At 44.1% G+C, this 24,930-nt stretch overlaps 1 protein-coding gene across 1 annotated transcript in view; it reads left to right on the top strand.

Annotated features, from left to right (window-relative positions):
- The first annotated feature begins 313 nt into the window (after window positions 1-313).
- The window catches only part of PIK3R1 (phosphoinositide-3-kinase regulatory subunit 1), an 86,723-nt gene continuing 62,106 nt past the window's right edge, over window positions 314-24,930 (top strand). The window contains exons 1-2 of the mRNA XM_060635643.3: window positions 314-427; window positions 10,404-11,124. Of these exons, the coding sequence (XP_060491626.1) occupies window positions 10,788-11,124 (337 nt within the window). The 5' untranslated portion in view covers window positions 314-427; window positions 10,404-10,787. The remainder of the gene's footprint in view (window positions 428-10,403; window positions 11,125-24,930) is intronic.

The raw sequence follows: 24,930 nt of genomic DNA, 5'->3' as shown, positions 1-24,930 counted from the left end.
CCCGCGGCCGGGGGCGGAAGGCCGGCCCGGCGGCAGGAAGGGTCCGCAGAGCCGGAGCTCCGCCCCTCCGGCCGCCCAGCTCCAGGGCCGGCACGGTGAGTGGCGGCGGCCGAGGGCGCGGCGCCAGCGGAGAGGGGCGGAGACGTGCGCGCTGGTTGGCGCGGGCTCGGGGGCGGGGCGCGCTGGGCCGGGCCGGAGGCGGGGCCGGCGCCGGGCGCTGGAGCTGCTGCCTGACGGAGAGGAGTCGCGAGCAGCTGGAGCGGAGTTGGAGGAAGCGGCGTCCGCGACGAGGGCTGCAGGCTAGCGGGTTGGAGGCGCCGCGCTCGAATCGGGAACGGCGGGCGGCTCGAGGCCGGGTCGGAGGCGCGTCGGAGGCCGCCGCTGCAGCCTGGGCCCCGCAGAGGAAGGAAGCCGGCCGGCAGGGGAGGTAGGCGGCGGCAGCGGGTCCGGGTGTGTGTGCCCGGGAGGGGGAGGCAGTGCGTGCGCGCGCGGCTGCCGCCGTTCTCTTCCTGTCACCAGCAGCCGCTTCTCCTGCAGAGCAGAGCCGGGGGAGAGCGGGCTGGCCGCCGGCATCTCCGGCTCATGGCCAGCGTTTTGCGTGCTCCCGGCCGCCTCAGAGCTCCCGTTTCCCCGGTCCTCTTCCGAGCTGGCTCTAGCTGCACGCCGCCGGGCGCATTCGTCCCCTGAGTTGCAGGCGATCTCGGGCTGGTCTCCACCCCTCCGTTACCGCACACTTCTGAGGGTCCTTGCTGTCGCCTTGCAGTTTTCCGGGGTCCTTCACAGAGCGCCCAAACCGTTGCCTTTGAGTTAGCGGGAAGGAGCGAAGCCTTCCCCCGCGTCCTTCGGCTGCAGCCAGGGTAGCTGCTCGGGCCCTTCCCCCGAGCGGGTGGGGCGGCGGTGGTCCCCGGAGCTCGCCCCGAGCCCCCGCCCTCCGAAGTTTGTCTTCCTCCTCTTCCGGGGTGGGGGAAGTGCGCCTCGGGGCGGCTGGTCGCTGGGGCCCTAACGGCGTTTAGTGCCGGCCGGGCCTGGACAGGTTGTTGGAGGCATATTTAACCGGGTCCTCCAACAGCCCGGAAATCCAGCTTTTTGTAGCGCGGAGCGAGAGTGGAGGGACCTGCCCAGCAATATGGAGCCGGCTAGGGAGAGCAAGAGAGTGTGGCAAGCCCGAGCTAAAATATCGTGGGGGAATTATCTGGCAACCGCTGCTCTAACACTCACTTCCCAAGAGCAGAAACTGCCCCGCAGATCGCAAGACAAAGAGAACTGGAAAGCTCAGGCCAGGCACTCCAGTACCGATACATACTTTGGTAACCTGAATTGGAGCATGAACTAGAAGGGTGTGAGTGGAATGGCTGTTACATGTTGAATGCAGAATGTGTGTGAACTGGATTTGGGGAAATTCTTAGGCTTCCCTGAGTGCTGTTAACATGGAAAAGGTCTCCCTTCCACCGTTAATCCCTGGTGGAGCTGCAGCACTGTTGGTGTCTGAGTATGAGTTTACTCTTTATTGGGGGGGGGGGGGGGGGCGGGGGTTGACTTTGGAAGCGGTACGGGGTTGGTTTTTTTCTTTTTTTTCTTTTCCTGTTCTGTTCTTTTTCTCTTTGTCATTCAGTGCGAAGTACGACTGGATAAAACAGTTCCGGGTTTTGAGTGCAGCCTAAGATTGTCATTTCAGCGTAAGGAGGTTCAAGTTTTAGTTGTTAGGCGGGACTTTCACCAAGCTTATTGACCTAGGCATTTATCTGGAATTGCATTTTAATGTTTCATTAGCTTGGGTTGCGTTTTCCACTTTAAAGATGGGTAGGTAAGCTAGAAAAGATCGGAGTAGACATGTTTATTTCTGAGGTATGCTCTCAGAATAAAGGATCTTCAGGGTGCAAATAATTGGGAATTTGGGGAATTCTGCACAGAAGGCCGCAAATATTAATCTTAAAAAAGAAAAATAACCCCCTCCCCCCCACAGTTCCTTAATACATTTCACCTTTCTTGAAATTAACAGTTAAAACTCAGAGGATAGCTTCTTAGAAACAAAAGTTGCTTAAACTTTGGGAAGCAAGTGTTTTTTGGTTGTTACAAAGAAAATACCTTAAGAGTAATTCTTTTTTTTGGGGGGGGGGGGTCCCTGTAAAGTTCTAGAAGGTGTGTTTGGTTCAGAATCAAGGTTTAAACTGGAAAGGTCAGTGGAGGAGACCTACCTGCCTTACAGAATTGTTGGGTTATGTCACTGCTGGCCTCTTCAGCTTTTGTATGCTAGTTGTAGGCAGGTAGTAGATAGTCATACTTTTCCATAACAATGTATGGGTTTTTATGATTGGAAGGAAGTTCTGTGTATCTCAAACTGGCTTTCAAAGTGCTATGTGCATTTGCTTTCTAACTTCCATCTTGTTTTGGGACCTGTTCATGTCAGTTGCATAACAGAACTCTGGTGCACACTGTCTATCTGCTGTTTTATCTGCTTTTGTAAAATGATGTTATCACTGTGTCTTTTCTCACGTATGATGCTGATAGTGTGAAAAAGCACTTCCCTTCCCATTGGTTAATTATATTGTCTTTTCTTAGCTATTTTTTGTTTAATTTATTAAGATCAGGAAATCCGCACAGCATAAAGTTGGTTTGGAGGAATGAAGTGGTACAATAAGTTACAGTTACCACATATTTTGGTTGTTGGTAGTGATTCTGGTAGTATGCGTTTATCTTCTGGAAATGCCAATTGTATCTCAGCTGATTTCTGAAGGGTTTTGTATCTTCAATGCAAAGATACACCACCTACCTACCCAAATCTTGTGTTGTTAAACGTGTGACCATACCTTTAATTAAATTCTTCCGTGAATGCCGTGTGATTTTTAAATTAGTGTGTTGGTCAAAATCTCCTTTTTTTCTTAGATAGTTCAGGGATCAGGTTCTAAAAAGGCATCCAGTCTGAAAGATTGTCCATATGCTCATTAAAACAGGAACAATTTCAGTTCACCTTTTATTGTGTTTGCATTTTGTGATTTTCAAAATGCATTTTATTGCATAAAGCGATGGTGAAGGAGCAGATTCAAAGAAAGTGATTTAATGGTTAGGTTAGATAATAGAAAGCTGAGATAATGGTTGCATTTAGAGTTTTGCTTTTAATTCTCTCACCTGTGGGGCATACACCATGCAGCAGAAAATGAGAAGTGTTTTTTTCTGTACGTTATACATTTTAAATAGGCTCCCCACAGATCTCCCTGTTTTGGAGGACACAGGGATTTGCCAGAGAAGGCAAGAGAATGGAGCCTCTTAGTAAAGCTCTTAGAAAATGAGGTTGCTTATCAGTGGAGGGAATGGCTTATCAATTTAGCTTTTTGCCTTAGAAGGCACAATATAAATTGTGTAACAACTATTAATAAAAGACTTAGGTTGTAAGTAATTTTTAAAATATCGGTATTATTTATTGCTTTTTTTCTCTGTCTCTTCCACCTATATCCTAATGTGATTTCTTGTTATGCTTCTGCCAACGCTCTTATTGGAATTACTTGCCTAAAAGAATGGCAATTAAAGGCCATTTCATGTACATTATGCCAAATGAGCTGAAAAATAGACTACATAATTACTCATAAACTTGTCTGTTTGGCTTATGTTGGTGTTTTTTTTTTGAAAGGGTACAATGAGCTTAGCATAGCTTTTGCTGAAGAAAAAAATCCTGCTATAAAAACATCTTTGGAGATTTTATCTTCCCAGCATTGTCCTCCTTAAAGTAAATAAAATACATACCCACAGGCATCTGTAGTGAAAATAGTTTTCAGGTTAAGGATCACCCCAGAAAGTACTGAAATCACAGGAGTTTGGGCAAAGTGTGAGAAGACCCCAGCACTGTGCAGAGTGAGTTAATAAAGCGAGGTCCCTGGGCAGGCATGCCTTGCCCCTCCCCTCCCTAGCTGGACACCGGTGGTCCAGACCCTGGGAGGAGCGAGGGCTGCAACCTAAGGACGAAGCTCCCTTTAGTCCCTGGAGGACTGTGTTAGTGCCTGTCATCTTTTCTCTTTGAGGGCAGCTAGATCACCATATCCTGTTGGAGAAGTCTTGGCCCCTCCCTGGTCTCTCCAGAGCCACCCTCTCCCTCAGGCGGGGAGAGAACTAGGTGGGCAAAGTCCACCTGCTGCCTTTATGTGTCTGTCTGAAAAGAAGTTAAGGAGACAGCAGACTTTTATTTTGGCTAACTTCAGGATGCATTTACAAGGGTTTGCAAGCATTTAGAGGCAACACACACACACACACACACAAATTCCTAGCAAATTTTCCTGTTTCAGGTAGGAAGTGTATAATTGGAAGTAAGGGATGTTGAATACTAGTAGCCATAATAATAATGATATCAATGATAACATAGCCGCAGTTCACTAGCTATGTAACGTCAGGCAAATTATCTAAGTTTTCTGTGCTTGTTTTCTCATCAGTAAAATGGGGATACAAATTGTATCTAGGAAGTTGTAAGGGTTAAATGAGTTGATATATACGAAACTCTTAAGAGCTGTGCCTGATCCATAGTAAACACTACGTTGGTGTTAATTGTATTAAGCTCTAATTATCCAGCACAGAGCTTAGTACTTTATAGATGTAATTTCATTTAATCGTCCTAGTAACCCTGTAAGGTGCAGGTTTGCTTATTGTATCTGCCTCATAGATGATAAAATTGTGCCATGGAGAGATCTGAGTAACTTGCCCAAGGTTAAAAATCCAGACAGTGATGGGGACAGCTGCCCGCGTCTGAAGCTCAGTGCTTATACTAATCTTCTTGCTAAGACTTTTGCAAAATAGCACTGCATTTTCACAAGAGGAGCCAGTTCAGATCATCTTCCTTAGTCCTCTTCGTTCCATGGCCTTTTCCTCAGTACCTGTTCACCGTGATGAGGCAGAGAACCAGAATAGTCACCCCCCTGGCCTTTCCCGGGTGATGGCATATGTTTCTGAGGCCCCTCAGAGGAGCTGGCATCTTTCTGCCAGCCTCCTGGTGATGACTCCAGCTGGACCTGGGTCTCTGTTCTCTGCCCCTCCTCAGGTGCTCCGGCTCTGTGTCCTCACTTTGTTTTCTGCAGAGTCCTGCCTCCTGGTTATTTCACCTAGTACCCCTGTACTGTCCTGTACCCCTCCTAGCCTCACTGCTCTTGGGGTGCCAAACGGGCTTGCAGGCAGGAGTCTTCATCTAAATACCCTGCTTGCCCACAGTAGGGACTAAGCCCCGAGGGTTGCAACCATCAGCACGTTCTGGTTGGTTTGAAAATGAATGGGGGTGTTTGATGACTGTTGATTTAGGTTCAATTTAACTTTGCTCTGACTTTGATTTTTATAATTTCCAGAACACTATACTTGAAAGGTGGAAAGCTTTGTAAATAATTTCTTAATTTAGGTTGGGAGCTTGCCCTAGACTCAGACCTAGCACCAGGAGGACAGAGAAATGGAATGTAGGGAAGTGGGGGTCGGGGTCCATGAACCCTCCATGGCCTTTGCATCTGAGTCGAAGATCCAATGCGTGCTGGGACCCAGTGCCAAACTGCTAATTCAACCACAGGATAGAATTGTATGATTAGAGTATATTCTTGATTTATTTCAAGTGATTTTAAAATATCTTATATTCCTTCCTCCCATTAAGTTTGGTAAATCCTTGTCCTTTGTAAAAGGGGAGTAAGTCAACACAAAGTCAGAGCACTTTGCAAAGAATTTTGTTTGGTTCTCTGCCAGAATGCCTGCAGGTTAGAGTGTTAAATTGAAAATTTACATTGAGGCATTTGAACATTAAGAAGTCATGGATTGCTGATTGTCAGACATCAGACACAACTTTATTTTGAGGCACAGAATAAGAATAGATCAGTATCTTAGCAAAGAGAGAAAATATACTTCTGATAAATGGTGTGACAGGCAATCTTTGAAAAGATTGAAATACTGGAGCACGATAATTACTGTTAAAGAAATTTTGAACTATTACATGTGATGTTATGTGAGTAAGTTTGTTATTTGTTGATGGGATTTCTTTATACCTTTTACAGTAATTTACATGTACAGTAGCTTAGAGCCTAGATTAGAAAACTGCATTACTTATTTGAAAACATTAATTTATGGATGGTAGATATTTTTCACATATAAAACCTTTACTATGTTAACAATTATGTTAGAGCTAGGTGGAAATAGTTCATTGGACAGGTGAACATAGCCAAGGAGATTAGAGCCATAATCTTGTGAATCTCGGCAACATGTATCCGGTCAATCTGGGTAGTTTGGGCTCCAAATTGATCTTAGGAGGGTTATGTTACACAGGCAATGCCGATGCCTCAGGCTGCTGAGTTTTCTGCAGTCCTGGGGAGAATTTGAGGGTAAGGGAAAAACGAAAAACAAAAAACTTGCCAGTTGTCAAGATATGATAGCTCTTGTGACTATGGTTTAATGTTTCCCATATCCCCCCTCAGGAGGAGCTGAGTTGTTAGAAATTGTGTAGTCAGGGGCCTGGGACAGCGGTAGGGGACATAGATGCCAAGAGGGGTACAGGTGGCAGTAGTTGAAGCTCTTAGAGCAGAAGTGGGCAGGATTCCAGAAGTGGGCAGCCTTCCAGAAGTGATGTGCCCAGTATTCTTTTATTCATAGTTTATAGACTTCTTTGGCAAGGATGCATTTTACTGAAGTCTCTTTGGAAGAAAATTTGCATTGTCTAAGATACTGGGTCCTGAACTTGATGGGACTGCTGCCAGGTTGTAGTGGCTTTTTTTGGCAGGTGTGTTTGTGAAAGAGTCACAGACACTATCAGTAGGGCCACTGTCACAGAGAGTAAATAGAAAGCAGACATTCAAGGTTAATCTGGGGGGCCAGAGTATGCAGGCAAGGAATCTGCATCATTGACCCCATGGACCCACCAGGGCTGTCTTTTGTCATCAAAGCAAGTTGAATTTGGGCAGTAGGTTTTCGTGGTGTTAAAAGTGTCAGACCTGGAGCTAAAGTACTTGAAGGTGACTTGTGATTCCTCCCATCAGTTGATCAGTGTTACCATGGCCAAGGTACTAAATTCTTTGTTATCTCAGTTTCCTCCTCTGCAAAATGAGAATATTGATAGTGCTGCCTCAGAGTTATGCTGAGTATTGACCCAACATGCTGGGCCGTGTATAGATCCCATTAAGCGTTAGATGATTCTGATTGAATGAGTTAATACACACAGAGCTCCCAGTAAGTATTAGATAAGGAGGAAGAGGAAAAAGATTGGATAGATTAGTATACATACAGCTTCCAGTAGTGTTAGATGATACCCATGATGATCAATATGACAGTGACCGTCATTGAAATGGGATGGCCATCGGGAGAAATTGTGTATTGTGCAGCAGGGTAGAAGAGCCTGCCTCTTCTCCCTGGCCAAGACAGGATAGGGACAGGACACTATCCAGTCCCCACCCACATGACTAGTCAGCTCTCCCTCTTCTCTTACAAGGTTGCTCTCCAACCACTTTGTTGGCACTGAATCTTGGCCAACCTTGAATTGTTTTGATTGATCTTCGTGGCCTTGGCATTGTTGAGTCCCAGAAGACAGGAATGGTGTGTTCTTATAATCTTAGCATCATAGAAGATGTGGCTTTTTGTTGTTTTTGTTTTTTTGTTTTTTTGCTTTTTTTTAAAATCCAATGAGAGCCCAGAATTCTGCACAGGATTCTTCTAACAGGGAAAGTCAGGTTCTCCTTACAAACATTGAGGGACGGGAATTTGTAGAGATATATGGGTCTCTGGCACCTGGGTGGGAATTGCTAACTCTCAGGTCTGGCCTTCTTGAGATCATCAAGTTCCTCAGGGTTTTTTTCCTCTTTGCACAGATTTAGCCTCAGGCCAACATTAGTATAATTTTCAGGTTTGTAAAACCTTGACCACACGTGGAGCCTCTTAGTGTGGCCTCCTCTGTTGAGGAACATGCATATCTACAGAGGTGTGCTGTGATGGGGGGCCTGGTGGCTGCTGAGGGCTGTGTGGGGGAGAGAGTGATTAAGAGAGACAGGGCGGGAGGGAGAGAGAAAGGGAGGAAGAGAGGGAGCATAAAATACTCGCCATTCTGTGAAGAATCTCACCAAACTGGCCCACTGGGTTGTTGAAATAGAGGAAGCCATAGGCAGCAGCTGGTGGGAAGATCTCTCCAACCTACTAGTTGAAGATGTTTTTTTTTTTTTTTTTTTCCATAAAGACCTACATTGCCAGGAAAAGCTAACAAAAATTTCAAGGCAGATTTGGAGGAATTAAATTATTCTTAGGCATGTTGCCTGGTTTCCAGGCATTTAGGGATATGTAAATTTTCATGTTCTTTAGAGTTCTGTGTCTCATTTGTACAGAGTACATTAGTACTAAAAACGAAATTTGCTAGTTCTACATTTTTGTGTGAATTTCTGCAGTGAATATTTAATTTGATCCTGGATCTATCAAAAGGAGAGGTTGTCTTCAAACATAATATAGTTTATTTTTCTCCTACACCCTGCTGGTTGCTTTAATTTTTTTTTAATCCGATGACTGAAACACAAAGTAGAATATCTATCTCAAATTAATATTCTTACTCTGCAAAGGTTTCCAGTGTTTGTTTTTTAGTTCTTTTAATTTTAACTCTCCTAAGAGTGTTATTGTACTATGGCTAAGAGGCTCTATAACCGTGTAAAGTTGAATGCTTTATGCTTCTGAATGCCAACATTACTGTCTGCGATTAGATCTTACTTCTTAAGATGCATACGCCGATGAGTTCCTTTAATACTAAACATCTATAGTGGCCCCACTCGTTAAAACGTATCAAGCTGTCTTTGATATAGAACACTGATATTCTGTGGCTGTCGCTGATGGCTTTGTGACTTGGCCAGCTTAACTGAAACCTTTAGGTTGCTTTTACTCTTTGTAATAAAGATAGCATTGAGAAACAACTACGGTGCAAAGCATGTACATGGACACCCTGTTCTATTGGCAGGCAGGCCCCTTGCTGACTTTCCCTCTCGAGAGTCTGGAATCCCTCTGCCTCCACTATGTTAAAAAAAAGCGAAAAGCTTGCAACTGCTCGTTTTCCCCGACACTGGGGCTGTCTTTCCAGGGTGATCTCCCACAACCATCTCTGCTTTCTCTTCAGTTCCTTAACTCCTCAAATTCTAGTTAGTATCCTCAATACCTCTAAACCGGGGTCTGCTTTCCCAAAAGCCAGTGATGATGCGGTGATGGGCAGAGCCCAGGTTACCTGGCCTTGCCTCACTTTCCTCCCTGCTGGAGGCCCCTGTGGGATTTGGTCTCAGGGATTCGCTTTTCCCACCAAAACCCTCTAATTTATTATTTCCCGCACATAGGGTTTGTGTCCAAAGCGTGACTTTGCTTTTTCAGGTGTGTTCAGCGAACCCCAGTGTTTGATCCTTGGATCATTTTTTAACCTTTAATATTTTTCCTTGTGAGTTCCTCCATTCCGCTGAGTTCAGGCTTGCCTTATTTGCAGCTGATCACCAGATCTGTAGTGTGTTCCCTGTCTTAGAGTCCCAGACCAGGTTTTCCCCTGCCTCCCACCGTCCTTGCATCTGTAAGCCTGTCAGTCCTCTTGGCTTCCCTTTGCCTGATACCCGTGGCTAAATTCTTTTAACGAACTCAGGTTTAGGCCTTTTGCTGCTGTCCTGACCCACATTGGAGCATCGCCGCATCCACTCAGGCTTCTTCGGCAGCGTCTGTTATTTCATTCTTCTCCTTTCCATACCTTCTGCTGCCACCTTGGTTCATGCCCTCAGGACCCTTTTGCCCAGACCACTGCAGAACACGGTTGACACCTTTCCTCACCTCTTCTATCCCTATGCCAATCTGTCCTAGTCGCTGTTACTAGATTGAGATTCTTTAAGTGCATCTCTGACCTTGCTGCTCCCCTCTCCACGGATTTTCGGTGGCGCCCTAAATCGGACCACATGACTCACAAACTCAGTGCAGGCATGCATCATGTCATATAACCCCTACCTATCTTCCTAATCCAGATCCAGTGTTCCCTCTTTGGCTTCAGATGGATTGGACTGCCTGTTCTAGCTCTTCCCAGAATATGACATTTGCTTAGTCACATCTGTACCTAAGATCATGCTCCACATTCCATTCTGTCTTCAGATCCCTGCAGTTAGATGTGGTCCCTCCCTCATCGAACCCAATAGCACTTAGTCTCTGCCTGTCTTAGGGTACTGACCTAGTGTTATGGTTCCTTGTTTACCCTTCTTATCTCTGAGACGCTGCCACATGCCAGCACACCTCCCACCCCTGCCTGGTGTTCTTACTAATCTTTGTTGTATGTATCATGTTGAGCAATAGCACACCGGCCTGTGCATGTATGCCAAATTGATTAAATACTTGTTGAATGGAAGTAGAAATTCAAATTCACACAGATGGCAAAGTGTGATGTTCATTCATAAGCTTTGTTTTTCCTTTGCTAGGTGAAGCTCGCGTGTGGAGTGCAACAGTAAAATCAGACGCCAGATGGACAGTGTGACAAGAATGTCAGAAAGGATTGGGCCTCGCTGTGAGAGTCAGCCTGGAGGCCAAGTGTTGACGAGTTGCTGAAAAGGAAGCCAGTGGGAGGACTGCGGGCCGCAGAGGAAGTGGCACTCTGTCTTCAGTCACACCATTGATGGAGGACAGATGGACAGCCGGACATCCAGTCACCTCTCCTCTTAAACCTTTGGAGAGTTGTCCTTTGTCCTCTGCTGGACACATATTAGGAATCTTAACATACTCTCTGAATTCGCTTTCCATAGAAACGTAAAATCAGACTGCAGTGTGTAACGAGACGTCTGTTGCATGGTGACAGGTTTGCAACCATGAGTGCCGAGGGCTACCAGTACCGGGCGCTGTATGATTACAAAAAGGAACGAGAAGAAGATATTGACTTGCACTTGGGCGATGTATTGACTGTGAATAAAGGGTCTTTAGTAGCTCTTGGATTCAGTGACGGACAGGAAGCCAGGCCTGAAGAAATTGGCTGGTTAAATGGTTATAATGAAACCACGGGGGAAAGAGGGGACTTTCCAGGAACTTACGTTGAATATATTGGAAGGAAAAAAATCTCGCCTCCCACACCAAAGCCCCGACCACCTCGACCCCTTCCTGTTGCACCAGGTTCTTCAAAAGCTGAAGCAGACAGTGAGCAACAACAAGGTCAGTGTTAATGAGCGATTGCTTCGTGGTGCACCCCCGCTCCCCCTCCCCCTTTTTTTTTTTTTTTAAGGAAAAGCCTACCATTTGCGTCGGACCGTAGTGAGCTCTGAGCAGAAACTTACTCTGACAGCCTTACCTCAATTTATATATGGTACATAAAAACTGGGTCAACCATTACAAGACTGGAAATTTGTGTTTGTGGGGTAGGGAGTTGTCAAAAGACGGAGATGGTGTATGAGAACTTGGTCAGTGTCTTGAAACCCTGTTTTTATAGTTGCCATTGAATTAAACATCTCTTGCATCCTTATTCTTTAATTGCTCGTAATACATATAAATAATCCTTTAAGGAAAGAAGAGGGTAAGTCTAACGTCAGTAGATGTAACGTTAATTTGATTGGTATGGAGAAGTGTAGAAAGTAATAAAGTGACCCCAGAACTCAGCAGAGAAGAAACCATTGTTTTTATAACCTGGTATCTACCTCTGGGTTTCCTCTCCAGAAACACTGTGGCTGCAGCTGAAACCTAATCCTGTACTCAGTCTAGATGTAGAGGGAGTTCCCTTCTTTCATCAGCAATGTCATTTGTAGCATTAATGCCTCTACGGTGCTTGGCCCTCATGAGAAGAAAAAACTTACTGAATACTTTTCTTAAATGGAAACCACCTTGATTCAAAAACCACTCCTTGATACTGGAGATGGTCCACATTCTAGCTTTGTGCACAGCTGGTCGTTTTAAGATTTTTCTTCTGTTCGTTTTCACACAAAGACCAGCCCTTTGCTCCGTTTTGCTGTTACCACCTTTGTTAAATACTCATTTCTTCATCGGTAAATTTCAAGCTTTTTGTTCTTTCTTTTTTTTTTTTTCCCCCCTACATAATTTTTTTTTTTTTTTCTCAGACTGAGAAAGGTTTGGCAAGGTATGTTTAAAACAGGTGGGCCCATTTGCCGTGGTTGCATGTTGAGTAAAACTGCCTGTGGCATTACAGTGTCTTTCTGGAAGGGATTCTGATACAATCATGCCTTCTTGAACGTTGGCTTATTCTAGAACATATGAATGAGGTAACAAGAATAAAGGAGCAGAATGCAAGGATAAATAGCTGCTTTTTAGCATTGGGTAGCAGTAGGATAGGGTATATTTTTAAAAGTCAAGGGTAACTGCCTAGAGATACCTGAAGGATGTGCTGTTTCCTCCCCTGCCCGACCCAACAGGGATACTTGTTTGATGAACGTTATACCGTACTTTATAAATCATGTCCAGATAATGTCTTCTACTATACAGTTCCAAAGCAAAAGTTAATTTTTTGTGCAACAAAAACATAAAACATTGACTCTGCATATGTATATATGGTTTTGTCAACCATTGTGTTTCATTTAGCAGATAGAAAGTATACATGCAATTGGGTCCCCCCCCCCCACCTCCAAACTACATACTTTTAATTTGTTTACTTTTTGAGTTAAAAAAAATTCAAAAGGAAAAATTACTTAATTTGTCCCAGAATACAAAAGATTACAGAATCCTACAAGTATCTGTGTTGGATTACCAGAGAAGATAATTTAAAAAGTGGAAAAAGGGATACCGTGTTGAGATTAGTGACACAAGATTTTGTAAAAATACTTTCTAAGCAAAATTGCATTTGAAAACTGCCATTAGGTATAACTTTTCATTATAAGCAAAGTGATTTTCTCTTTTTAAGTCCGAACCTATTTTATAATGCTTGCTTTCTCATCTGATGCGGTGACAATAGAGATTTTTAACAGCTTTTTCCTTTTTTCTTTTTACTACATGGAAAGTGGACTAAATGAAATTTTTAGCAGAATTTAAGAAAGAAACCATGACATCGTGCATTCAGATATTAGAAAGAGCTGGCCTAAATAGAAATGAGTCATTAGGAGTAACTGAAAGATTGAATAGGCTGTTGAAATGGGAGATTGTGAGGGGGCTTTGGTACTAAACTGTAGATTTTCCAGAAATGTAACCTTCTAGTCTCATTTACATATGACTGCTATGAAGTGAGAATTCAGTAGCTCCTAGTAATTGCATGTCACATTGACAAGGAAAGTAGTTGTGAGGACAACTATGGGATTCCACTTTCTTTTTGCCCACGTGCATGTTTACTTGGAAGGCTCTGCAGTGACAGATTGTGGGACAGAGAGGATAGTTCTTTTCTTGCTGTCATTGAATTCTTTAGCCCTTTTTTCCTTTTATTCCCCTCTCCTAACTTGATTTAACCTGTTTTTCGTGTTGGACTGTCTTTATTTTATTTTGAAGGTCACCCCTGAGGTCTAAGGATCAAATGCAGGCCTCCTGTTGAGATAGTGTGCCGTGGGGAGTTGGCACACCCCATAATGGGAATGGGATAGATAGAAGGTGCTCACGCCTGCCTGCCTATTAATTGTGTGGTTCTTGTCTCCTGCTCTTGCAACGTACTCTCTTTTTATTTTTTTAATGTTTATTTTTATTTTTATTTCTTTTTCTTTTTTGGGGGTGAGAGAGAGAGAGAGTGCAAGCAGGGGAGGAGCAGAGAGAGAGGGAGTCACAGAACCTGAAGCAGACTCCAAGCTCTGAGCTGTCAGCATAGAACCCAATGTGGGGCTCGAACCCACAAACCCTGAGATGATGACCTTAGCTGAAGTTGGATGCTTACTGACTGAGCCACCCTGGCACCCTTTAAAAATTTTTTTTAAAGTTTATTTTGAGAGGGAGAGTGTGAGCGAGCTTGTGCATGCAAGTGAAGAAGGGACAGAGAGAGAGAGAATCCCAAGAGAGCTCTGTGCTGTCCAGTCAGTGCTCGATCCCATGACCTGAGTCGAGATCAAGAGTCGGATGCCTAACTGACTGAGCCACTCAGGTGCCCTGTCTCTTCTTAAAAGAAAGTCATTGAGCTTCGGCCAAAAGTAGACTTTGTGTGAGGGATTCCTTCTTACATAATAGAACCCACTTTTCCACTTTCCATGAATGTTCCTGGAAGTAAAGGTGTGAAGGTTAGCTTTTGAAATTCCTTTGAAAATCTGATAAACCTTTCACCAGTACATTTTGCGTACAGTGTCTGAGGAAGCCCAACCCGTGGATTGAATTAAATGTGTGAATTGGACATTGTTGTGTTGATTGGCCTTCGAGTCATTCATTCACCATGAATTGCATCCCTGTTTTGTGCCAGAAAGTAGTGATGAAAATCGGCATCTAGATTTGAGAGGGAGAGCATGCCTTCTGATACCCTGGCCTTCCTCCTCCTACCTCAGGACTCTGCTTCCTTCCCTCCGCTTGGGCAGCTCTTGGGTGACCTACTGTCAGCTCTTGGCTCAAATCGCACGGAGGCTGGCTCTGCTCTCCTTACTTCACGTGGCGACATGCCCCTCTGCTTTCACAAAGCATTTACTTACCATGTTGATATTTTATCATCTGTTCCCTCTGGTAGACTGTAGGCTCCATGAGGGCGAGGGTCTTAGTTGTCCCTCCATTATCCCAAGCATCTAGAACAGTGCAGTAGGTTCTCAGTAAGTGGATAAAGGCTTGCTTCCGAGGTTCATCATCTAGCTGTTTCACATCCCAGGTGACTTGAAAGGAGCCATGTGCTTTGTGTGTTCTACACAGGCACACAAGGCGGTGACAGCCCATCCTGTTTTTAGAAATCACAGTTTCTTTGTTCTTTCACACCATTCACGTCTGAGGAACCTTGCAGCCTTGGCCGTGACCGTTGCATGCCATGTCTCCAAAGCTGTTATTTAATACTCCAGGGCTTGGGATAGGTAGTTCTGCTAGTGGGGAAGTGTGTTAAGCTGATAGTGGGTACTGTCAGCCACTTAAGCAAAGTGATGAGAACATGTGTCAAAAGCAGCAAGTGTCTTCAGGCACAGATTTTGTTCCCTCTCCCCTGCTTTCATCTGCTTCCCTTTGCGTGGGGGCTAAAATTGCCAACGAGAGTGTCACATTACACTTGCCCACAACGCAGTCAAGCCCTGTTTGACCTTCAGAGACAACTCCCTTGCGAACAGGTGAAGGGTGTGCAAAATGGGTGTCACGTGGTCCTTGGGGGCGCCATGCTGTTGAAAGACTACACTGGCTCCTTCTGCGTTAGGCTCTTCAGACACTGGCATTCCATTCCTGAACACACAGCCCCATCCAGCCATGGTCCCCACTTCTTGGTACACCAAGAAATGGTGGAGGTGGAGATGTAGGGATAGAGGAATGAAAATGTATTCCTTTCTTACATAAGTAAACCGTGCCGTGGGGCTATTTCTTGAAACCGCATTTTGCGATTCTTTAATTATAAAGTCACGGTCACGTAGAATATTTAGACTAGTGAGATCCCAGGGACAAACTAGAATCTAGTTTACTCTACAAACTAGTGACCGTGTTAGTTTGAATAGAACAAACATTGGAATCTGTTCACTTTCGAGGTCACTTAGGGGTCCGAGTTTGTACCCATCTCTATCCCCCATCTACACACCCCTTACCACCCCCATTGCGGACCCTGACGGTGAGTCCCAGGTGCCAGCTGGTTCCACATATAAAACATAAAGCATACATTTGGTAAGACCGATTTTAAATTTTGATCAAAACTCTTTGTAAACAGAAGAAGCAAAAAGCTTCTAACTTGTCTTTGCTTTCAAGGTTCCCCCAGCCATGTTATTTTTACATTTATCACACTCAGCATTTGAGTGCCCCTCCCTGGTTGTCATTCCCCGTCTAGAAGGCAAGGCTGTAATAAATCACATAAATTGACTATACTGTACGGAGGTCACAGAAGATAGCGACCTGATCCCAAGTTGCACACCTTTGCTGAGACTCGTGGTCATAACTTACTGCTGTTACTCCCCCAGATAGTACCCGTGAAAGCAATCGGCTTTGCTTCACAAAGCCCTGCCTTTATGAATTCTGTTTCAGTTGCGATTAGACCTTGTCGTAACTTTCTGCACCTTTTTTCCTACTTAAGTGAGACTTGGCTGTGAGGTCAGAGCATCGTCCTGCTGATGTCCCCTGAATGGTGGGGTAACACATCCGACTTTTGGTGCTGACTGCCCACCCGGCTTTGTCCATGCTGCTTGTGTGAGAAAGCAAGGCTGGTTAGAGGGTATTTGAAGGTGAAGGCTGTAGAGCTCTGCCTCTGACTTCTGACCAACTGGAAAGTTTAGTCAGCATGCTAGAGATTTTTAGCCGGGTGTAAAAATTTAAGTGTTTGACCTCTGTGTTTTAGTATGAAATGAAATACATTTCCAAAGGATATCATCAATAGAATTGATTGGAGACTAGGTCCGGAGAAAACAAATGTGCTAATTATTTCTGATAAGATCAGATGTGCCTGACCACTTCTCTTACGATCCCAGAATATATTACTCCTGTGTTAAGTTACATATTATAGTTCTCCCCTCTTGAGTGTCAGCACTGCTGTTCTTTTTTGCTAGATTCTTGACTTTTAAGACATTTTTCCTGCGAATTTGAAATTTAGTTATTTGTCTCCCCAGAAATATGAAGAGAAAGGAGAGTAATCCCAATGAACAATTTCCATATCCTTGAGAAGAAAATTGACAGAGAAAAGCTTCTCACCTTGGCTGCTTTTTACCAGAAAAGTTCTGCGGGGAGCTGGCTGGCCATGTTCGGAACTCTAGGCAAACCCTGATGGCAGATGAGTAGGGAGCATCCCTTGGTACCCCCAGGCAGAGAGGAAGACATTCCTCCCTCCTTCCTCCAGTCTCTTATTTGACCAGAAGGGCTCTGTTTTCTCTTTTCCAGGACAGTTAAGTTCAAGGTTACAGATAAGACATTATTTGAGGAAAAGATTCCTGCCGTGTTACCATGACCTGTGTCATGTAGAATCACAGAGCTTTGGTACGGAAGTGATACTTTCTTAGGTGAGATATATGTTCAGATGATTTCCTCAAGGGTTCTGGCTATCGACATTTCATTATGTGCTCTTTTTTCCAACATGGGTAAAACGTCCAGTGTCCCTATCTGTACAACCTAAACAAAGCCTCCACACCTCTGCCTCAAACAGGATCTTTGTCAAGTGGAGTGAGCCTCTCTGTGTCCTAGCCACCCAGCTAATGGTGATGCTCTAATGAAATTTTCTTTATCATAAAAATAGAACTCTGTCTTGTGAAAATGTTTCCTTTTGCATTTAGTCAGTAGATTCTTTGATAACTTTGAGGTCAATCTTTCTGGTTTCTAGGTGAATGCATCTTTGTCGAAGACAGGAGAAATGCTGATTAATAAGTACTTCTTCCCAAAGTCAGGGTTTGAGAAAATAATTGAAATTACTAAGTTTAACAACAAATGGTGCCTTGCATCTGCTAAGTAGCATCCAGAAAGGGGAGAATTTTGTATCTGGCAAGAAAGAATAGCAAATATGTGATGCCATACACATATCCATGTTTTTCTTTGTAAAACAGATGTTAGCAGTACAGCTGACTGTTGTTTGTATGTGTATCTTCGTTGCAAACACATTTCCATGAGGAATGACACAAAATTGGTTTGAAGGCTGAGGTAGGGGGAAAAATAACTTGGTGTGATAGCTGGAAACGAGAAGCATAATAATTGCATGATGGATTATATCTAATGTTTCGAGGTCTTGGTCAGTTTTATAGCATTGAGTACCAAAACAGTTCTTAGGCTTTCATTGAAACTAATCTAAATAGAGAAGGTCAAGGTGCACTAGAAGTTGGCTTTATTTTCATTTCTTGGGTATAATCCCTAAAATGTCAAGTTTAACAAGATAACTGTCAGAATACTTTATAAATGTGTTATTCTTACTAATTTCTATAAACGACCACAGTATTTTGTTTTTACTATGATAATTCCATGCACTCTACATTGTTAAAATGTTCTGATAAAATAGAACTTTGCACTTGAAAACAAAAACAAGCAGCAGATCTTCCTGTTTAATTATGTATGCACAACTTTGTCCCAGTGGCTTTCTGCCATCGAAAGCATGGCTGTCACTTTCAGGAATACCTTTTCTGGATACTTCTTGCTTGGAGGTATTTGCATTCATCTGTTCATCTATTTTCAGTTGATAGCTTGTATTATGCGGTGCCTATGGATTCATCTATCCCGTCACAGTTTGAGGCATACTGAAGTTCTGACTGTGAATTTATTACAGTGTATTGTAGGAGACTGTTGGTAATTTGATGATCAAATGTGATATCCAAGATAGTAAAGATGTTGGTATAAGTGAAATATAAATCTCTATGATACATTATTAGAGTCAGAAATTCCACTCTACTTTGCTTCCTCTAAATTCCTTAATCCTTCTTCCTCCTCCTCCCCTTCTTCTCCTCCTCCCCTTCTTCCTCCTCCCCCTCCCTCCTCCTCCTCTCCCTCCTCCTCCTCCCCCCCTCTCTCTCCCTCCCTCCCTCCCTCCCTTCTTCTTCTTCGTCCTCCTTCCTCCTCCTCCCTCATCTTCCTCCTCCCTCCTCCTCTTCCCCCCTCCTCCCCCCCTCCTCCTCCCCCTCCCTCTCTCTCCCTCCCTCCCTTCTTCTTCTTCTTCCTCCTCCTTTCTCCTGCTCCCTCCTCCTCCTCTCCCTCCTCCTCCTCTCCCTCCTCCTCCTCCCCCTCCCTCTCTCTCCCTCCCTCCCTTCTTCTTCTTCTTCCTCCTCCTTTCTCCTGCTCCCTCCTCCTCCTCTCCCTCCTCCTCCTCTCCCTCCTCCTCCTCCCCCTCCCTCTCTCTCCCTCCCTCCCTCCCTTCTTCTTCTTCTTCTTCATCCTCCTTCCTCCTCCTCCCTCCTCCTCCTCCTCCCTCCTCCTCCTCCTCCCTCCTCCTCCCCCCTCCTCCTCCCCCCTCCTCCCCCCCTTCTCCTCCCCCTCCCTCTCTCTCCCTCCCTCCCTTCTTCTTCTTCTTCCTCCTCCTTCCTCCTCCCCCTCCTCCTCCTCCCCCTCTCTCCCTCCCTCCCTCCCTCCCTTCTTCTTCTTCCTCCTCCTCCTCCTCGCTCTCCTCTCCCTCCTGCTCCTCCCCCTCCCTCCCTCTCTCCCTCCCTCCCTCTCTCTTTCCCTCCCTCCCTCCCTTCTTCTTCTTCCTCCTCCCTCCTCCTCCTCCCCCCTCTCCCTCCCTCACTTTCTTCTTCTTCCTCCTTCTCCTCCTCCTCCTCCTCCTTCCTCCTCCTCCTTCCTCCTCCTCCTTCCTCCTCCTCCTTCCTCCTCCTCCTTCCTCCTCCTCCTCCTCCTCCTCCTCCTCCTCCTCCTGAGCCCCTCCCCATCCTAGTGTTGTCTAGTTGTAAAAATAAGAAGTAGATACTGTCTCTGGGTACCTGGGTGGCTCAGTCAGTTGAGCTTCCAACTTGGCTCAAGTCATGATCTCCCGATCTATGAGTCTGAGCCTCCCGTGGGGCTCTGTGCTGACAGCTCAGAACCTGGACCCTGCTTCGGATTCGGTGCCCATCTCTCTCTCTCTCTCTCTCTCTGCTCCTCCCCCACTCAAACTCTGTCTCTCTGTCTCTCTCTCTCTCTCTCTCTCTCAAAAACAAATAAATGTTAAAAAAAAAAGTAGATACTGTCTCTTCTGAGTTTTGGCTGTATTTTTTGCTTTAACCTCATACTGACACTTGGTCAGTAAAACTTTGTCCATTCCTACTCCTAAGAATTGCTGGAGAAACAAAACCCAGAAAACTTAAGTTGTCACTAGTAGTCGTTCATTAGTACTTCAGCCCAGAATCCAGAAGAAGGGTAAATGGCGAATGGCGAAGGGACTTGGATGGAAACCCAAGCTGGGATGATTGGGCACATGTGCTCGCGTGACCTCCCTGCAAGATCTGATATGGAGGTTGGGCCAGGAAATCAGATGGGATTATTGCTAATGAAAGTGCCACACTGATACCAAGGGTTTTTTTGGTTTTTTTTGTTTGTTTGTTTTTTTGTTTTTTTTGCAAAACTGTGCACTGTATGATCTTAAGATATATTTCACCAATGTGAGAACTTATGCTCTCCCTCTGTTGGTGGTCGCTGAGGAATGGCTGACATCTAAATTAGTTTGTGACTCCCATTGTGACATATTGTAGTTCATGAGTGAATCAAGAGACACTCATGGAATGCCTCCCTTGCGCTGTGTGTGTGTGGTGTAATTCAATGTGTTGACATGATAGGCGCTCAGAGTTCTTAAGTATTTGCTAGTGGGTTTTTTGTTAAGTTTTCCAAGGCAGGTAGAGAGGGTGATGGTGTTAACATTTGTCTATTCCAATTGGAAAGATTTGTTTCTTCAGAGCTCTTCAAATTTATGTGATGGAATTATTAGACTATGTGCCCAAGAGGCAACACGTGAGCATAGGCGTTGGGCAAGGCTGCATTGTAAAGTCAGCCAGATTGTTGGGGTCGTCCTCATCCTACAAGCTTTATCCTGAGGAAGGAAGCTGCCATATGGTGCCACAACTCAGACTCGGCACACAGTACCATTGCCAAAGCGAGGAGCCCTCACACTGGTTCCCACTTGCTGTTGGTTCTTGGAAAATTCGTTTTTCAAAATTACTTAAAGTTGTAAGATCATCTATTGTGAATCCACATTCAACACCCCTGGGTTTATTTTTATCCTATTTTTTAAAATAATTTTTAATGTTTAAGAATGTTGCGTCTTTATCAGTGAACAGTTCATTTGAAATAGATCTTTCCATCCCCATGTCCTAATGGTAGAAACATAGTTGAATATTTGTATCATTACTTTATAATTTGAAAGTATTTCACAACGTTGCTGACTTGCTTTTTTAGGTAGCCAAAAAATAAATTTCCTATTTTTTGAAGGAGAAAGATTCAGAAAGGTTAGAGCAAAAAGACTTTATTGCTAAATAATATTGAGTATCTACTGAGTACCAAGGAGTGAGATTTAGTGCATTTGGTTAGGACATATCAAAAGTATATATTATTGTCATTGTACCACACTTTCCCCATGGTTGTATTTAAATGTGGAAAATGCCTTTTTCAAAATGTACCTTAAATTAACAAATATCATCAAGACTTTGTTATAAAAAAAATTACCTGAAAAGTTTGCAGACTTACTGTTTGCCAGGCGTTTTGCTAGACATGTCAGAGATATTTTTCATTTGATTCTTATATCCACCCTGCACAGATTGCATTATGACCATTATTTTCCCGATTAAGAAAGTAAAGCTCAAGGGACTGTGCAAATATTTAGGAAGGAGGGGGCTCCATAGAAGGAGCATTCAGAGGGTTCAGAAACACTCCAGCAAGCCCTTGTGTGGTTCTGGGTAAGCAGTCCTTTGTGAAGTTATCAGTAACTGAAGAAACCAGATAGTTGCAGCTTTTTGGGTGGTCTTCAATTATGTTTGTTTTATCAGTTAAGTTTCATTGGCTGTTACATTCATACGGCCACACAACAAATTACCTTTGTTTTACATACAACTCACAGCATTTTCTTATGTCTGTTAAATACATTCAAGGGTTGCATCACAAGGAGACTGATGAGGCCAGGGAACCAAGACAAAGTTTTGGGTCTGTGTGTGTGTATGCAGTTTTCATGGGGGAAGAAATAAACCTTGATCAGATAATCCAAAGTTATGTGCCATGGTTAAATGGTTTTACTTCCATATCTGTTATTTTGGAAGAAGTTTATGTCTGTTTCAGGTGTTTACCTGAATTTGAAATTTTCTTCTTTCTCACTTAGAATTATATCATTTTAATTGAAATGGAGCACTGGCTGGTTATTACCTGTTTAAAAGCCAAAAAGCTGAGTGTGTCCAGCATAAGAATTAGGTGTTTTGGCATATGGATGCTGGCTGCTTGAAATCCAGAAGTACAGGAAATTCCAAGTGGACTCAAATGAATCTGAAGTCTTAAACCTAAGTTGTGTCACAGTTAGCAGTAAATGCCATTTTAAAGTCTGGCTAATGACTGAATTCCTTTGAATGTCGAGCTTTATTTCTCCGGAAAGTCAGTCAGTCCCTGGCAAGTTTCTCACATAAACATTGTGTTTCTGTTTCTAGAATCCCAAGGACAGGAAGGTAGGTGAGAGCACATGAAAGGCACAGGTGAATTTTATTTCTGGGTGTTTATTTTTTTTTTATTTTTATTTTTTAACGTTTATTTATTTTTGAGACAGAGAGAGACAGAGCATGAACAGGGGAGGGTCAGAAAGAGGGAGACACAGAATCTGAAAGAGGCTCCAGGCTCTGAGCGGTCAGCACAGAGCCCGACGCGGGGCTCAAACTCACGGACCGCGAGATCATGACCTGAGCCGAAGTCGGACGCTTAACCGACCGAGCCACCCAGGCGCCCCTATTTCTGGGTGTTTAAAAGGACCATGTGATCTTGCATAGAGATAGTCTCTCCGAGGCAATGAGTGCCAGCAAAACTTCTTGCATACTTTTATTTGGACTCATGTCTTTGTACTTGAAAACATTTGCAAGTTTCCTGATTTACAAAGGTGTGTCTGCCGGGTGGTCCGGACACAGCCTCTTGAGACTTCTCTTTAGAGTTCCTAAGAAAAGCACTTGGAGTTTTATAAAAATGAGAAAGAGCTACTGTAAACTAAACAGAATTGGGTTTCAAAGCAGAGAGTAAGTCCTGGCCCCCTGTAAATAGCTGGGTGGGGCTATGTGCTCCCCCCCACCCCCCACCTGTAATTCACAAGGAGCTCATGCATCTGTCCCTAGAGTGCCCTTCCCTTCCTCTTTCTCATGTCACCCGAAGGTGCTTTCTTATGTAGTGGAAGAGGTCCTAGCTCCGCAAAGAATGGGGCGAAGCTGGGATCTTGGGACAGGGGTATTACTGTTACATCCTGCCATTGTCCCTCCACAAAAGTAAAGTGTCCAAGGTGGGGAAGAGTTAGAAAGACCTGCGTTGACTGAGGGTTTGAGCACTCTGATCGAGTTCTCCATCATTCAGCACCTCAGGAAGCCAGGCAGTGAAGGCAGAAAAAGGTTTTCTTTCAGGCCAGGGAAATGACATTGGAACGAAAACCACACTGGGAATTGGCCTGGGAACTGTTCATCTCAACCGGACAGGCGACTCCAGTTCTGAAGCCAGTGCCCAGTGGATCAGGAGTAGCTCAGAGTAAACACCAGGCCTGGGTAGATTTCTCCTTGCTTTGTGATCACAAAACAGGAGAAACATAGCTTAGCCTGATCAACAGGGTTGCTCCATAAAGGAAAGGGGAGATGAAATAGAAGACTGGAAGAAAGAACAGACCTCCACCAATGATTTATTGCTTCAGAATGACACGGCCCTGATGAAAGAGGGGCAGAAAGCAGTTAGATGTTCATGAGTTGGAAAAAAAAAAAAAAAAAAACCAAAAAACGATGGGATGGATGAAATGGAAGTGAAACCATAAAAAGTGATCGTAAAGAAATTAAAAATGTGATAGTACATTAAAATCCATATGGGAGGCCATTAGGAGTAGAATTAACGCAGTTGAAAAGAAATTTAGTGTCGTAAAGAAGAAATGCAGATACAGCTCTTCTGGCATCCAAAGAAAAAGAAAAATGAGGGAGAAAGATGATGGATGCATAGAAAGGAGATATGACATGAGAATTGCAGGTGCTGATAAACAGGAAATCCTATCAAGCGAAAAAGAGCAACATAATAAAAATAACCTTGCATGCATGTGTGCACATTTGAAAGTGTTCTCCACATTGTTGGTATGAAATCAGTGGAAGGCCTCTTCTGGATACATTTTGGCCAAAAAAAAAAAAAAAGTTTTAAGTGTAAAAATATTAAAGCCTCTAGTCAAAATATCTAGTTAAGTACCAGGCTTCCTTCTCCTTTGTAGCTGTACGTGCCAAAAGATTGTAGTTTGCTGTCACTAGAGTTTTGAGGACAAAGACGGTAGCTTGAGAATTTAGGGTGTTGCTTCCTTGTATTTCACATGCAAAGGCAATTGACAGACACTCTTTATGCTGTCAGCAAGAGACCAGAAACATACACGAAACTTCTCGTCTCACTTGGGAGGACCTAAACATTGCTCTTCATTTAAACTTTGTAATGAGAAAGGCAGAGGTTGATTACCTGGAAGAACAGTTACCCAAAGGATAAAACTGTCAGGGGTGTATTTTCCAAATACCTAGAAATAAAGTGCATGTTCTCAAACGCAGCCTACAGAGACAGTGTGAAAATATTATTGCCGTGGGGAAGATACTTACCTTGTGTGAAAATTTAAGGAAATACATATATAAGCATACATAGGTACCTGTGTATACACACACAAATCTAGAAGTGTGGATTTATACGTACCTATATTTGTGTGTTCAGCAAATGCTAGTTCTGCGTCAGGTGCTGTGCTAATAACATTTTACTATGTTAAATTGTTACTTTTCATAGGAATTCTGGGACATTGGCCTTATTATTATACCTGTTGTAAAGGAAAAGAAATTAAAGTTGAATTAAATGATAGCCCAAGCTCACACAGCTAGTGGAGGAGTTGGGATTTGACCCCAGACCGTCCGCCTGGTGCCCCACTGTGCTTAAGCAGCTCTACCATACCGCTGAAAGCCCCTCGGGTGGGATGTCTGTGCTCTGCGACGAGGCTACATTCCTGGACACAGCCCATCGGCCAGGAGGGCACCCCTGAGCCAAAGATGATCCCCTGGCTTGCCAGGGACCTGTGACATGATGACGTGACCTGGTATCAGGCGATGAGTTGAACAACCAGGTTTTTCCACTTGCAGGAAACAGACCCAAGAAAAACTAAAGACAATGAAGCAGTTGTGTGAGTTACTCTCCCTTTCGGCAGAAGAACCTCATCAGAACAGGAGGCTGGGAGGAGGCCATTAAAGTCATGTTGGAATCTGTGGGATGTAAATGGTTAAAATATTAACTTTTAAGTTAGCACTCACTTGACTAGCGCCTCTCAAAATGTTTTTTACATATATATGA

The sequence above is a fragment of the Panthera onca genome, chromosome A1, assembly GCF_046562875.1.
Source record: "Panthera onca isolate mPanOnc1 chromosome A1, mPanOnc1 haplotype 2, whole genome shotgun sequence".
NCBI classification, from domain to species: domain Eukaryota; kingdom Metazoa; phylum Chordata; class Mammalia; order Carnivora; family Felidae; genus Panthera; species Panthera onca.
The sequence above is the reverse complement of the archived record's forward strand: the minus strand, read 5'-3'. Positions and strand labels throughout refer to the sequence as shown.